This window comes from Nyctereutes procyonoides, unplaced genomic scaffold, assembly GCF_905146905.1.
Source record: "Nyctereutes procyonoides isolate TBG_1078 unplaced genomic scaffold, NYPRO_anot_genome, whole genome shotgun sequence".
Classification (NCBI taxonomy): Eukaryota; Metazoa; Chordata; class Mammalia; order Carnivora; family Canidae; genus Nyctereutes; species Nyctereutes procyonoides.
The window spans coordinates 25,923,561-25,938,153 of record NW_026575036.1 but is presented as its reverse complement, the minus strand read 5'-3'; the positions used below and the strand labels follow the sequence as shown (position 1 = coordinate 25,938,153).

Below are 14,593 nucleotides of genomic sequence, written 5' to 3'. Positions count from 1 at the left end.
TAGGATGGGTTTTTCTACTTCTGCAAAAAATATAACTGGGATTTTGACAGAAACTGCATGAATCTATAGATCATTTAGGTAGTATTGACATCTTAACAACATCAAGTCTTCCAATACAAGAACATGATATATGTTTCCATTTATTCATGACTTTTTTAATTTCTTTAAGCAATGTTTTAGAGTTTTCAGTGTACACATCTTTTACTTCCTTGGTTAAGTTAATTCATAAGTGTTTTTTGATGCTATTGTAAATGGAATTGTTTTCTTAATTTTCCTTTCCAGATTATTCATTGTTAGTATATAGAAATGCAACTGATTTTTGGGTTTTGACTTTGTATCCTGCTACTTTGCTGAATTATTAGTCTAGCAGATTTTTGTGTGGAGTCCTTAGGGTTTCTAAATACAGGTTCATATCATCTACCAATACAGATAATTTTACTTCTTTTTTAATTTGGATGCCTTTTATTTCTTTTCCTTGCCTAATTCTTCTGGATAGAACTTTTAGTACTGTTAAATAGAAGTGATGACATTGGCATCCTTTTCTTGTTTCTGATCTTCAAGGAAAAGCTTTTAGCCGTTCACCATTGAGTATGATATTTTCTAAGAATTTTGCATATATGGCTTTTATTATTTAGGATAGTCTCCTTCTATTTCTGAAATATTTTTATCATTAAAGGGTGTTGAATTTTGTCAAATGCTTTTTCTTCATCAGTTGAAATTATCATGGGTGTTTTTTCCTTCATCTGTTAATATGGTATATTACATTGATTTTGTATATTGAACCATCCTTGTATTCTAGAAATGAATCTCAATCATGATATATAATTTTTTTTAAAGTTTTATTTATTTGACAGAGAGAGAGAGAGCACAAGCAGGCAGAGTGTCAGGCAGAGGGAGAGGGAGAAGCAGATTCCCTACTGAGCAGAGAGCTTAACATGGGACTCAATTCTAAGACCCTGGGATCATGACCTGAGCCGAAGGCAGATGCTTAACTGACTGAGCCACACATGCACCCTGTATAATCTTTTTAATATGCTGAATTTCATTTGCTTTACCTTCATTTTGTTGCTGTTGTTTTTAATTCCAGTATAATTGATATACAGTGTTATATTAGTTTGAGGTGTTCCATAATTCTCTACATTAGTGCTTGTGAGGAGTTTACTCTTAATCCCCTTCACCTATTTCACCCATTCCTCCACTGACCTCCCCTCTGTCAACCACCAGTTAAGGGTCTAGTTTTCTGTTTGTCTTTTTTTCTTTGTTTCATTCCTTAAATTCTACATATGAGTGAGATCATACGGCATTTTTCTTTCTCTGACTTTCTCTGATTGGCTTATTTCACTTAGCATTCTACCCTTTAGATCCAACCATGCTATTGCAAATGGAAAGATTTTATTCTTTTATATGACTACTATTGTGATATATATGTATATATATGTGTGTGTGTGTATATATATATATATATATATATATCAATTGGGTAGTATTGACAGAGGGTTGCTGGAGAAGAGGTGGGTGGGGGAAAGGGGGAATTAGGTGATAAGCATTAAGGAGGGCATGTGATGTGATAAGCACTGGGTGTTATATGCAATTGATGAATCACTGAACTCTACATCTGAAACTAACTGATGTGTACTATATGTTGGCTAATTGAATTTTTTTTTAAGATTTTTATTTATTCATGAGAGACACAGAGAGAGATAGGCAGAGACACAGGCAGAGGGAGAAGCAGGCTTCATGCAGGGAGCCTGACATGGGACTCGATCCTGGGACCCCAGGATCATGCCCTGAGTGGAAAGCAGACACTCAACTGCTGAACCACCCAGACGTCCCTGGCTAATTGAATTTAAATTTTAAAAGAACTATATGATTATTTTAAGAGATCCAGAAAAAGTATCTAACAAAGCACAACATCCATTCATAATAAAAACCCTTGACAAAGTAGGTTTAGGGGGAACATAACTTCAACATAATAAAGGCCATACGTGAAAAATCTACAGGTAACGTCATCCTCTATGGGGGAAAACAGAGCTTTTCCCTCTGTGGTCAGGAAAACGACAGGGATGTCCGCTTTCACCAATGTTATTTAACATAGTACTGAAGTTAGAGAACAAAAGGAAAGAAAAGGCATCAAAATCAGCAAGGAAAAAGTCAAACTTTCACTATTTGCAGATGACGTTTTTCCATATAGAAAGCCCAAAAGACTACCAAACATTGCTAGAACTGATACACAAATTCAATAAAGTCACCAGATACAAAATCAATGTACAGAAATATGTTGTATATTTATATACCAATAAAGAAGCAACAGAAAGAGAAATTAAAGAATTGATCCCATTTACAATTGCACTTAAAACCATAAATACCTAGGAATAAAGCTAACCAAAGAGGTAAAAAATTAAAAATTAATAAATAAAAGTAAAACAATAAGCAGTTTCACACTCAGGATTAGTCTAGGCAAGTCACTAAACAACAAACAAATAAATACAAACAGTAGACAATATTTCAAAGCTTCTATTCAATAAATTAAATTACATACAAATAATTTAAAGGAAATATATAGAATCAAAAAGTAAACAGTTCAAGAGATGCTAGATACTACCCCAGCCATCTTCTGGTTCTGCCCACCCATTGGCTAGTTAAGCCTAATGGCATCTCTAGTTGACTAGACCTGAGAATCTTTTGTTTTGATAATACTCTCAGGTACTTAGAATGGTCTGAAAGCTATGGGGCAGGGAAAAGGGGGAGTCAATGTATGGGAATGAAAAGCATGAGATTGGGAGTTCAAATAACTACCTGGAGAGAATTGTAACTTGTTTGTCTGTTTATTTGTTTAAGTAGGCTCCATGACCATGAGATCAAGACCTGAGCTGAGATTGAAGAAACCTCCCCCCTTGTAAGTAGGGCCAGCCCTAATCCAGAGGCAGCCCATCCAGGCGCCTTCCTGAAATTTTAGCAACTAAAAGCATTCTGTTTACAATAAGAAAACCATTTCCCCCCACACCCTGATTGGAATGTCCCTGAATAGGTTCATGTTGACCCTCTGTGAAATCAACCTGGATGCTATGCGACTCCCGCGGTTCTTTTGTCTTTAGGCGGTTTCTTTCCTTTTGCCTTTAAAAGATCCCTGTAATTGCTAATGGGGCTCTTTTCCTCCTCGGAGGCGGAGAGCCCGTTTGCGCAAACGTTCAATAAACCCTCTTGCTGATTGCATCTGCCTGTCTGGGGTCTGAGTCTCTGGGGCGTCCACCGGGACACGTTGGCACCCGTGAGCCAGGGTCCAACAAGATCAAGAGTCGCTTAACTGACTCAACCACCCAGGCACCCCTAGAATTGTAACTTCTTGATTGAGTTTGGCTCTCATCAGGGTACACAAGTAAGTCCAAGTTCAGAAATGCTTCTGAATATTTTGACTGGGGATTCCTGCAACCCTAATCAATATGGTTTTCTTTTTTCATAAATTATTTCCAGAAAGAAAAAGAAAAAAAAACCTGTTTGTCTCAGTATGTGGATAGCTAGCTATGCAGACGTTTCCAGAGATCAACCCTATTCACCCATCAAGGCAGAAAACCTGTTCACTCTTTCTATCTGCAGAAAACAGAAGCAAACTACCATCCTGAATTCTCCTAGCTATCTGTCAGATGTTAAGTAACAAAATTCAACCAAGTAAATTTGAAGATCTAATTGGCTTTATTAAAGGATTCATGAATCAGGCAGCACCCCATTTAGCAAGTAAAGCACTGTGAGGAGTTGTACAAAATGGAAGGTTTTTATAGATAGTGGATGAGGGTAAGAAAATTATTAACACAAGAAAAAGATTGTTCCAGAGCAGGATGTTTGCTAGGGGGAAAACAACCAGGTGTCTTATCTTGCAGATGACCTCATCTTTCTTTGGGGGATGGAGAGGACCCAAATGAGAGACTCTCTGGAGCTAATAGAAGAAAAATTTTCATAACTGACCGGTTAAAGCTACATTTCTGGGGAAGGTTGAAACTGCAACTAGGTTGGGTATTAAGCCCAGTTTGGAACTCGGTCTAAGAAATGCCATTTTGGGCCTGCAGTTTTCTTTTTTTAACACAGAGATGCTAATTTTCTTAATTCCCTCCCTTTCTGCATATTTTACTTGTGTCCTCTTTGTGTCCTGTAGTCATCTAACTTGCAGTGACACTTGGCTCATAAAGCAGACCATTATCCTGACATTTCCTTCTTAGGATGCTGTTCCCCTTACTCCTCTTTATCTTTGTATAGATACTGAGCAATTAAATTTAGAATGATGAACAAGTTAGAAATATGTGACTGAAGATATGCTTAATTAGTGTTGAGCATTATTCAGAACTAAATCCTCACAATTTTGCAAAGAATATTATTATCCCTGTGGTAAATTTGGGGAAACAAAAAAAGAGGGATCAAAACCTTTCCCAAATTCACACTTTAAAAACTTAGTAAAAATAGGATTGTTATGTCTTTACCCAAGCCAGTTTCCATTTCCTATGCCTTGGTCCTCTTAACTCATCTCTGGAGCATCTTTTATATTGTGTATCTGTTAGCAAATTATTGTAGCTACAGTATTTTACTTCAACTTTTATACTAGACTTAAAATTGCAATAAAGGAGAGAAACTGAACTCTACTGAAAGAAAAGGCAGGACAGTTTTAAAGCATAAATACTATATGATGTCATTTATATGTGGAATCTAAAAAACAAAACTAATGAATAAAAAAAAACAGATTCTTAAATAGAGACACAAATTAGTGGTTGCCAGAGGGAAATGGCTTGGGGGGATGGGCAAAATAGATTAAGAGAGTTAAAAGGTACAAAAATCCAGTTATAAAATAAACACATGAAGATGAAAAACACAGCATAAGGAATATACTCAATACTATAATACAATAGCATAAGCACATGTGAATACACTTTTGTGGTGAGCATTGAGTAATGTATAGACTTGTCAAATCACTGTGTTGTACCCCTGCAACTATACTTCAATAAAAATAAATAGTGCAAGCAAGAACTGGCATGAGGTAGATTAAACGTATTAGAGGACTGTACAGACGAGATTGATCAAAGGGATGTATCAAGTACATTGAATTATTCCTGAGGTTGCAAATATTCTTCTCTGTGATTAGGCCATCTGTATTTGCTAATTTTTATCCATCTAAATTAGGCTCCTATTCTCCCACAGAGACTGAGAAATAGGAATACCATTTCCTTCAATGTTTGCATTTCACAGAGATAGTTCTCAGGACCTTGAGAAAGTAGGCCAAAGGCTGAGAGAAGATTTATATCCATTTTAAAGAGGCAGAGAAAGAATTTGCAGTTTCAAATTTTCTGAAGTAAATGCTCTAAGCCAAGAAATAAAGATTACAGAAAGAAACTGTCTATATTCAGGAAGAAACCCTTTTAAAGTTTAGTCAAGCTGAAGGGAACGTCAAGAGTATTTTGGTCAATACAAACATACATATAAGGAAATTTCTAAGATAATGAAGTCAAAAATTTGCTTCTGGATGAACTTTAAGGAACTCAAGACGTCAATTCAGCTGTCTCTGGGCTTGCAGGCTCAGCTGCCCACCCACTGGCTATTTAATTTTTTTTGTATATTTTTTATATTTTAAAAATATTTTTATATTTTTTATTTTCTAATACTGGAACTAATTTTTATATTATTTATTGAAGTTCAATTTGCCAACATATAGTATAACATCCAGTGTTCATCCTGTCAAGTGCCCTCCTCTGTGCCCGCCACCCAGTCACCCCCTCCCCCCGCCCATCTCCCCTTCCACTACCCCTTTCCCAGAGTTAGGAGTCTCTTATGTTCTGTCACCCTCACTGATATTTCCCACTCATGTTCTCTCGTTTCCCCTTTAATCCCTTTCACTATTTTTTATATTCCCCAAATGAATGAGACCATATAATGATTGTCTTTCTCCGATTGGCTTACTTCACTCAGCATAATACCCTCCAGTTCTATCCACATCGAAGGAAATGGTATTTGTCATTTTAATGGCTGAGTAATATTCCATTATATACATAGACCACATCTTCTTTATCCGTTCATTTTTCGATGGACACCGAGGCTCCTTCTACAGTTTGGCTATTGTGGACATTGCTGCTATAAACACTGGGGTGCATCTGTATCTTTGGGGTAAATCCCCAGCAGTGCAATTGCTGGGTCATAGGGCAGTTCTATTTTTAACTCTTTGAGGAACCTCCGACACAGTTCTCCAGAGTGGCTGCACCAGTTCACATTCCCACCAACAGTGTAAGAGGGTTCCCCTTTCTCCACATCCTCTCCAACATTTATTGATTCCTGTCTTGTTAATTTTCCTCATTCCTACTGGTGTGAGGTGGGATCTCATTGTGGTTTTGATTTGTATTTCCCTGATGGCAAGTAATGCGGAGCATTTTCTCATGTACTTGTTGGCCATGTCTGTGTCTTCTTTGGTGAAATTTCTCTTCGTGTCTTTTGCCCATTTCATGATTGGATTGTTTGTTTCTTTGCTGTTGAGTTTAATAAGTTCTTTATAGAGAACCCAGAAATGGGCCCTCAACTCTATGGTCAACTAATATTTGACAAAGCAGGAAAGACTATCCACTGGAAAAAAGCACAGTCTCTTCAGTAAATGGTGCTGGGAACATTGGACATCCACATGCAGAAGAATGAAACTAGACCATTCTCTTACACCACACACAAAGATAAACTCAAAATGGATGAAAGATCTAAATGTGAGATAAGAATCCATCACAATTCTAGAGAACACAGGCAACACCTTTTTTGAACTTGGCCACAGCAACTTCTTGCAAGATTCATCTCTGAAGGCAAGGGAAACAAAAACAAAAATGAACTATTGGGACTTAGTCAAGATAAAAAGCTTGTGCACAGCAAAAGAAACAGTCAACAAAACTAAAAGACAACCTACAGAATGGGAGAAGATATTTGCAAATGACATATCAGATAAGGGGCTAGTATCCAAGATTTATAAGGAACTTGTTAAACCCACTGGCTATTTAAGTCTCTTGCTCTTCTGAATGGTTATATCTGAGAAACCTTAATTTGCATTATACCCTCAGGAAAAATATTTAGAGCAGTAAGAGAAAACAGTGAAAAATAACTGTGTAATTGGTTTTGAAATGGTCTAAATAATTGGTCAAATATTTACATGCCAAGAATCAAAACTTTTCAAAATTTCTCTTTATTTGGATTCAGAGCAGCCCAAACTTGTAAGAATCTAGAAAAGGATTTTCAAATCTTAGCCTGGAAGGATCCTGGCACATGCACTAATATATTTCTTTTTCTAATACTGGAACCTAGATAGACAAAAGCCTCTTCCCAGAGAAAGAGAGACACACACACAACTGTTGCTTTTTTTCTTCTGCATTAAGGTTTATTGAAACATTCAATTAACAGGCCAGAGCCCCTAGAGGATTTCACCATCAGGAAAGAGGAGAGCTAGGTCCCCCTTGATGTCTCTGATTAGCTCCTGGGCTACTTATCACTTCTCTTCATCTCTTCCTCTGTTTCCTTTGCTGTGTACTTTATTTTGTTTGATGTCTCTTGAAATTCTGCTCTCACAGTGAGATCATTCTCCCCCTATCTGTTTCCATCTCTCCCTCCTTGATCTGGTTTTTAGTTCAATAATATGTTCTGATCTGCCCTCAGAACGGACTTTTCCTTGGGAACATTAGGGGATTAAAATTAGGCAATGAATAACACAGAAGGTTAATCACAGCCAGTGTGTGCTTAGCATGGTATGTAAGTTATCTAAAAAACTTCTAAAACCATACAAGAGATGTATTATTAGATGCCATTTTGTGGATAAGGAAATTAAGATAAAGAAGGCTTAAAATCTTTACAAAGAACATACAGCTAATGAAACAGAGCTATGACTTAAACTTAGCCCCAGATATGTTTACAAGACTATCTTAATTTTCATGTATCCTGCTACTTCTCTTGCCTCTAGAATAGAGTCTGCATTTTGGGGGGCATGAAACTTCAGGGAAGCAGATATTAGCATTGTAGCACTGCCCTAGTCTGGAAAGGATGGAAGAAAGGACATCAAGAAGATAATTTTGAGGTCCCTGTGAAGAAACCTCCCCCCTTGTAAGTAGGGCCAGCCCTAATCCAGAGGCAGCCCATCCAGGCGCCTTCCTGAAATTTTAGCAACTAAAAGCATTCTGTTCACAATAAGAAAACCATTTCCCCCCACACCCTGATTGGAATGTCCCTGAATAGGTTCATGTTGACCCTCTGTGAAATCAACCTGGATGCTATGCGACTCCCGCGGTTCTTTTGTCTTTAGGCGGTTTCTTTCCTTTTGCCTTTAAAAGATCCCTGTAATTGCTAATGGGGCTCTTTTCCTCCTCGGAGGCGGAGAGCCCGTTTGCGCAAACGTTCAATAAACCCTCTTGCTGATTGCATCTGCCTGTCTGGGGTCTGAGTCTCTGGGGCGTCCACCGGGACACGTTGGCACCCGTGAGCCAGGGTCCAACATTTGGGGGCTCGTCCGGGATCTGAGACGCCCCAGACTCAATCCTAAGACCGGCAGGAGGTAAGACCGAGCTCGCTAAATGTCATATCTGTCTCGTCCGTTTGTCTGACTGGCCGGGTCTGTTTTGTGCCGGGTCTGTATTGTGCCTGCAGGACGCTGTACTCTGTATTCTGTATTTGGACCAGCGGGGGAGGCAGACGTGCCCGAGACCCCTGGTCCCCCTCCGGAGTCGGACTCCGGAGTGGTCTGGAAGAGGAACGGAGCCCCGGCACTCCCTCCTCTTCGGGGAGGGTCGTGGTTCGCGACCGCTCCCATCTGAATCTGCCGCGCCAGTCCTGTCGTTCGTGTGCGTCTGTTCGTTCCGTGTTTTTCTTCCTTTCCTGTCCTCCTCCTCACCGCTCACCCCTTCTCTACACCCCTGGGGCAGACTGTAACCACCCCTTTAAGCCTCACTCTAGATCACTGGAAAGAAGTCGCCGGCCGGGCACACAATCTTTCGGTGGAAGTCAGAAGACGAAGATGGGTCACCTTCTGCTCCTCAGTGGCCGGCTTTCAACGTCGGGTGGCCCAGGAACGGAACTTTTAATATTGACATTATCTTGCAGGTGAAGGCCCTGGTCTTCCAGCCAGGACCCAATGGGCACCTCGATCAGGTGCCGTACATCATAGTATGGGAGGATCTCGCTAAGAATCCACCCCCCTGGATAAAATGCTTTATCCCTTCTCAGGGGGGACCGGGCCGAGACCCTCACTCCCTCCCTGCCCCACTCCCCCAATTCCCCGTCCCTCCTCTCCCTCCACCCTTTGCCCCCTAAAATTTCCTGAATCAAAACCTAAGGAGCCGCCTGTGCTCCCAGGGGACCAGGACAGTCTCCTTCTCTTGGACTCCTCCCCTCCCCCTTATGCCCAACCCCCAACGCCCCGCTCGGAGGCCCCTACCTCTCTCTCCGCTCCCTCAGCTCCGTTCCCCGACTCTACGGGGGCAGAGGGGCAACCCCTCGCTTCACCCCCGCTCGCCAGTCGCCTCCGCTTTCGGCGAGAGCGCGGGGGAGAGTCGGAAGACGTCTGGACCTCCCAGGCATTTCCCCTCCGATCAGCAGGCGGCCAGATGCAATATTGGCCGTTCTCTGCCTCTGACCTTTACAACGGGAAAACTCATAACCCCACTTTCTCCCGAGACCCCCAGGCGCTAACCGGATTAATTGAGTCAATTCTGTTGACCCACCAGCCGACCTGGGATGACCGCCAACAGCTCCTGCAGACTCTCCTCACCACGGAGGAGAGACAGCGCGTCTACCTCGAAGCTCGGAAAAACGTCCCGGGGCGGATGGGAGGCCGACCCGGCTGCCTAATGAGATTGAGGATGTTTTCCCCTTGGTTCGCCCGACCTGGGACTACGACACTGTTGCTGGTAGGGAGCGGCTCCGTCTCTATCGCCAGGTACTCCTAGCGGGTCTCAAAGGGGCAGGGCGTCGCCCCACCAATTTGGCAAAGGTACGTGCTATAGTGCAGGGAAAAGAGGAGATGCCGGCAGGTTTTCTGGAGAGGTTAATAGGAGGCTACCGCACGTATACTCCCTTTGACCCCTTGGCTGAAGACCGCCAACCAGATGTAATTATGTCCTTCATTGGACAGTCGGCCTCGGATATTCGTAATAAGTTACAACGGTTGGAGGGACTTCAGGGGTACCCCTTACAGGACTTAGTGAAAGAGGCAGAGAAGGTTTTTAACAAGCGAGAAACCCTAGAGGAAAGGGAGGAAAGGATCCGTAAAGAGCAAGAGGAACGGGAGGATAAGAGAGATAAAAGACGTAATAAAGAGCTGACTAGGATACTGGCCACCGTAGTACAGGGCTCAGGGCAGAGTAAGTCAGGACAGAGTAGGGACCTGGGAGACAAAAGAGCACCACGGGTTGAACGAGACCAGTGTGCCTACTGCAAGGAAAAAGGACATTGGGTTAAAGATTGCCCAAGGAAGGGCCAAACGCAGGGACCTGAAAAGAAGCCCATTCCTGTTTTGTCCCTAGAAGATGAAGATTAGGGGTGTCAGGGCCAGGAACCCCCCCTGAGCCTCGGATAACCCTTAAAGTGGGGGGACAGCCGGTGACATTCCTAGTCGATACGGGAGCTCAACATTCAGTTTTAACTGAGGCAAAAGGACCCTTGAGCTCTAAAACGTCTTGGGTTCAGGGGGCAACTGGAGGCAAGTTATATCGATGGACAACTGAACGGAAGGTCCACCTGAGCACTGGGCAAGTAACGCATTCCTTCTTACTGGTCCCAGACTGCCCTTACCCTCTCCTAGGCAGAGACCTTCTTTCAAAAGTAGGGGCCCAGATACCTTTTCAGCAAAAAGGGGCCACTATTACTGGCGCAGAAGGGCAGCCCCTCCAGGTACTGACCTTGCGCCTAGAGGATGAACACCGGCTGCACGAGGACTCTCCACCGTCCGTGCAGCCCCTAGATTCTGAATGGCTCACTAACTACCCTCAGGCCTGGGTGGAAACGGCCGGAATGGGACTAGCTGTAAACCAGCCGCCCATAATTATAAACTTAAAACCCTCGGCCACCCCCATATCGATCCGGCAATATTCAATGAGCAAAGAGGCCAAAGAAGGCATTCGGCCCCATATACAGAGACTATTACAATTGGGCATTTTAATACCTTGCCAGTCGCCCTGGAATACTCCTCTATTACCCGTAAAAAAAAACCCGGCACAGGAGATTACCAGCCGGTACAAGATTTACGAGAGGTTAACTGGAGGACAGAGGACATACATCCCACGGTGCCGAATCCCTACAACTTGCTCAGCACCTTACCCCCAAGCCATGTCTGGTGAACGGTGTTAGATCTAAAAGATGCATTCTTTTGCCTAAGGTTAAGCTCTCAAAGCCAGCCTATTTTTGCCTTTGAATGGAAAGATCCTGAGACGGGATTCTCAGGACAACTCACTTGGACAAGGCTGCCACAGGGATTCAAAAACTCCCCCACTTTGTTCGATGAGGCCTTGCATCGGGATTTGGCAGATTTCCGAGTTGGTCCTCCGGACCTCGTCCTCCTGCAGTACGTGGATGATTTGCTCCTGGCGGCTAGGACAGAACAGGATTGTGTAAAAGGTACGGGGGCCCTGCTTGAGAGACTGGGAGAACTGGGGTATAGGGCCTCCGCCAAAAAGGCCCAAATAGGCCAGAGACAAGTGACCTATCTGGGTTATCTCCTGGAAGGAGGCCAAAGGTGGCTGACGGAGAGCCGCAAAAAGGCTGTAGCCCTGATCCCAGCACCCACTAATGCCAAAGGACTACGAGAGTTCCTCGGCAGTGCTGGGTTCTGCCGCCTCTGGATACCCGGGTTTGCGGAGATGGCGGCTCCTCTATATCCTCTCACGAAATCCAACACCCCCTACCATTGGGGAAAGGAGCAACAATTGGCTTTTGACAAAATAAAAAGGGCCTTATTGACCGCCCCTGCCCTGAGCCTCCCAGATGTAACCAAGCCTTTTACGCTATATGTTGATGAACATAATGGAATAGCCAAAGGGGTCCTAACTCAAAAACTGGGACCCTGGAAAAGGCCCGTGGCATACTTTTCAAAAAAATTAGACAGCGTGGCTGCAGGATGGCCCCCATGTCTCCGAATAATAGCGGCTGTGGCAGTCCTGGTAAAAGGCTCAGACAAGTTGACTTTCGGCCAACCCCTCACTGTGGTGGCCCCCCACGCCATAGAGACAGTCATCCGCCAGCCCCCTGATCGATGGCTCTCAAACGCCCGGGTCACCCATTATCAGGCCATGTTACTGAATTCTGAGCGGATACGGTTTGGAACGGCTACATCTCTAAACCCGGCCACCTTGCTTCCAGAAACCGAGTCCCCCTCCCTAGTAATGCATGATTGCCACCAGATCCTAGCTGAAGTCCATGGCACCAGAGGGGACTTGAAGGACCAGCCTTTGCCAGATGCTGAAGCAACCTGGTACACCGATGGGAGTAGCTTTCTACGAAATGGTGAGCGTAAAGCCGGGGCAGCCGTGGTAGATGGGAAAGCTGTCATTTGGGCCAGTGCCTTAGAGCCTGGGACTTCAGCTCAAAGGGCAGAGCTTATAGCCCTAACTCAGGCCCTAAGAAAGGCTAAGGACAAAAAGGTCAGCATTTATACTGACAGCAGATATGCTTTTGCAACTGCCCATGTTCATGGAGAAATATACCGTAGAAGGGGTCTCCTAACCTCAGCAGGTAAAAACATCAAAAACAGAGAAGAAATACAAGATCTTCTCCATTCCCTCTTTCTGCCGAGAAAACTGAGTATAATTCACTGTCCTGGGCATCAGCGAGGCAATGACCCAGTAGCAGAGGGGAACAGGATGGCCGATGAGACAGCACGGGCCGCTGCACTAGGCCCACAGCCCTCTCCCTACAAGTACCAAAGGCTGTCCGGACACCGGGGCAACTCTCTCTCGAGTACTCAGACAGCGACCTAGATATCGTCCAGCAAATAGGGGCAAAATATGACGAGCAAATGAAGGTCTGGAAACACCAAGGGAAGACGGTCCTGCCCCAGAAAAGGGCCAAAGAACTGGTGACTCACCTCCACTGATGGACTCACCTCGGACACAAAAAATTAAAAGCACTCCTCCGGAGAGAAGGTCAGACCTATTACATTCCCAAACTCCCCTCCCTGATCCAACAGGTAACCGACGCTTGTGTACCTTGTGCTAAGGTAAATACCAAACACCTCAAGATGCCTGAGGGAACCAGGATGAGGGGAGAAAGACCCGGAACTAATTGGGAAGTAGACTTCACCGAAATCAAGCCAGGTAAATATGGTAACAAGTACCTCCTAGTGTTTATAGATACCTTTTCAGGCTGGACAGAAGCATTCCCCACCAAGCGAGAAACCGCCCAGGTGGTTGTCAAGAAAATCCTGGAAGAAATTTTCCCCCGGTTTGGACTGCCCAAGGTAATAGGGTCGGACAACGGCCCCGCCTTCGTCTCCCAGGTAAGTCAGTTGGTGGCCAGATTACTGGGGATAAATTGGAAATTACATTGTGCATACAGACCCCAGAGCTCAGGTCAGGTAGAAAGAATGAATAGAACAATTAAAGAGACCCTAACTAAATTGACATTGGAGACTGGCACTAGAGACTGGGTCCAACTCCTCCCTATGGTTCTGTTCCGAGTCCGGAACACTCCCGCGTGCCATGGGCTAACTCCTTACGAGGTTCTCTATGGAGGTCCCCCACCAGTAACGGACTTACTAGATTCTGCTATTGACCCTCTTGCTAACACTCCCGGTTTACAGGACAGGCTAAAGGCGCTCCAGATTATCCAGCACCAGATCTGGAAGCCCCTTGCGGCTGTCTACCTCCCCGGAGACACAACCGGCCCACACCCGTTCCAGATCGGTGACTCCGTCTACGTCAGGAGACATCAGTCCAGGACGCTTGAGCCCCGCTGGAAGGGCCCATATACTGTACTACTGACCACCCCAACCGCCTTAAAGGTAGACGGCATTGCTGCTTGGGTCCACGCCTCACACGTCAAGCGCGCCCCATCAACGAGCACCGCTGACGCCAGCCAGGACGGACCGGACGAGCCACTCCAATGGAAGCTCCACCGCACCCAAAACCCGCTCAAGATAAGACTTTCAAAAATTGTTCAATGACAGTTGTTATATTCCTACCTCTCCTAGCGCTCTTCACCTCCGCCAAAGGTGACCCTCATGCCCTCAAAAGGTTAACCTGGCAGGTACTAACGTCTGGGGGTGACGAGGTCTGGTCTATAACTAAGACCGCCCCCGTGGGAACCTGGTGGCCTAACCTATATCCTGACCTATGCAAGCTAACCATAGGGGCCCCTAGCCCATGGGACCTAGAAGGATACTTCGACACCTCTAGAGCCCCTAACCAAGAAAGCCCTCCAGGGCGACTGGGATTAGACCCATGGGGAGGATGTGGCACGCCTGATAGAAGGGCCATGCTAAGCACTCTTCCCTTTTATGTCTGTCCCGGGCACCACAGAGATCGCAGGCTAAATCCCACCTGTGGAGGAGGGGAATACTTCTATTGTAAAAATTGGGGGTGCAAAACTACGGGGATACAGAATAGAGGCCCTC

General features: G+C 44.4%; 1 protein-coding gene across 1 annotated transcript; it reads left to right on the top strand.

The window, feature by feature from the left end:
• The first annotated feature begins 9,411 nt into the window (after positions 1 to 9,411).
• On the top strand, positions 9,412 to 14,347 carry LOC129505595 (uncharacterized). Its single transcript, XM_055318709.1, is given in 5 exon segments — positions 9,412 to 9,798; positions 9,801 to 10,544; positions 10,547 to 11,187; positions 11,190 to 13,477; positions 13,781 to 14,347. Coding segments are annotated over 4 exon segments (3,360 nt in total). The 5' UTR covers positions 9,412 to 9,593; the 3' UTR covers positions 12,960 to 13,477; positions 13,781 to 14,347.
• Positions 14,348 to 14,593: the final 246 nt, after the last annotated feature.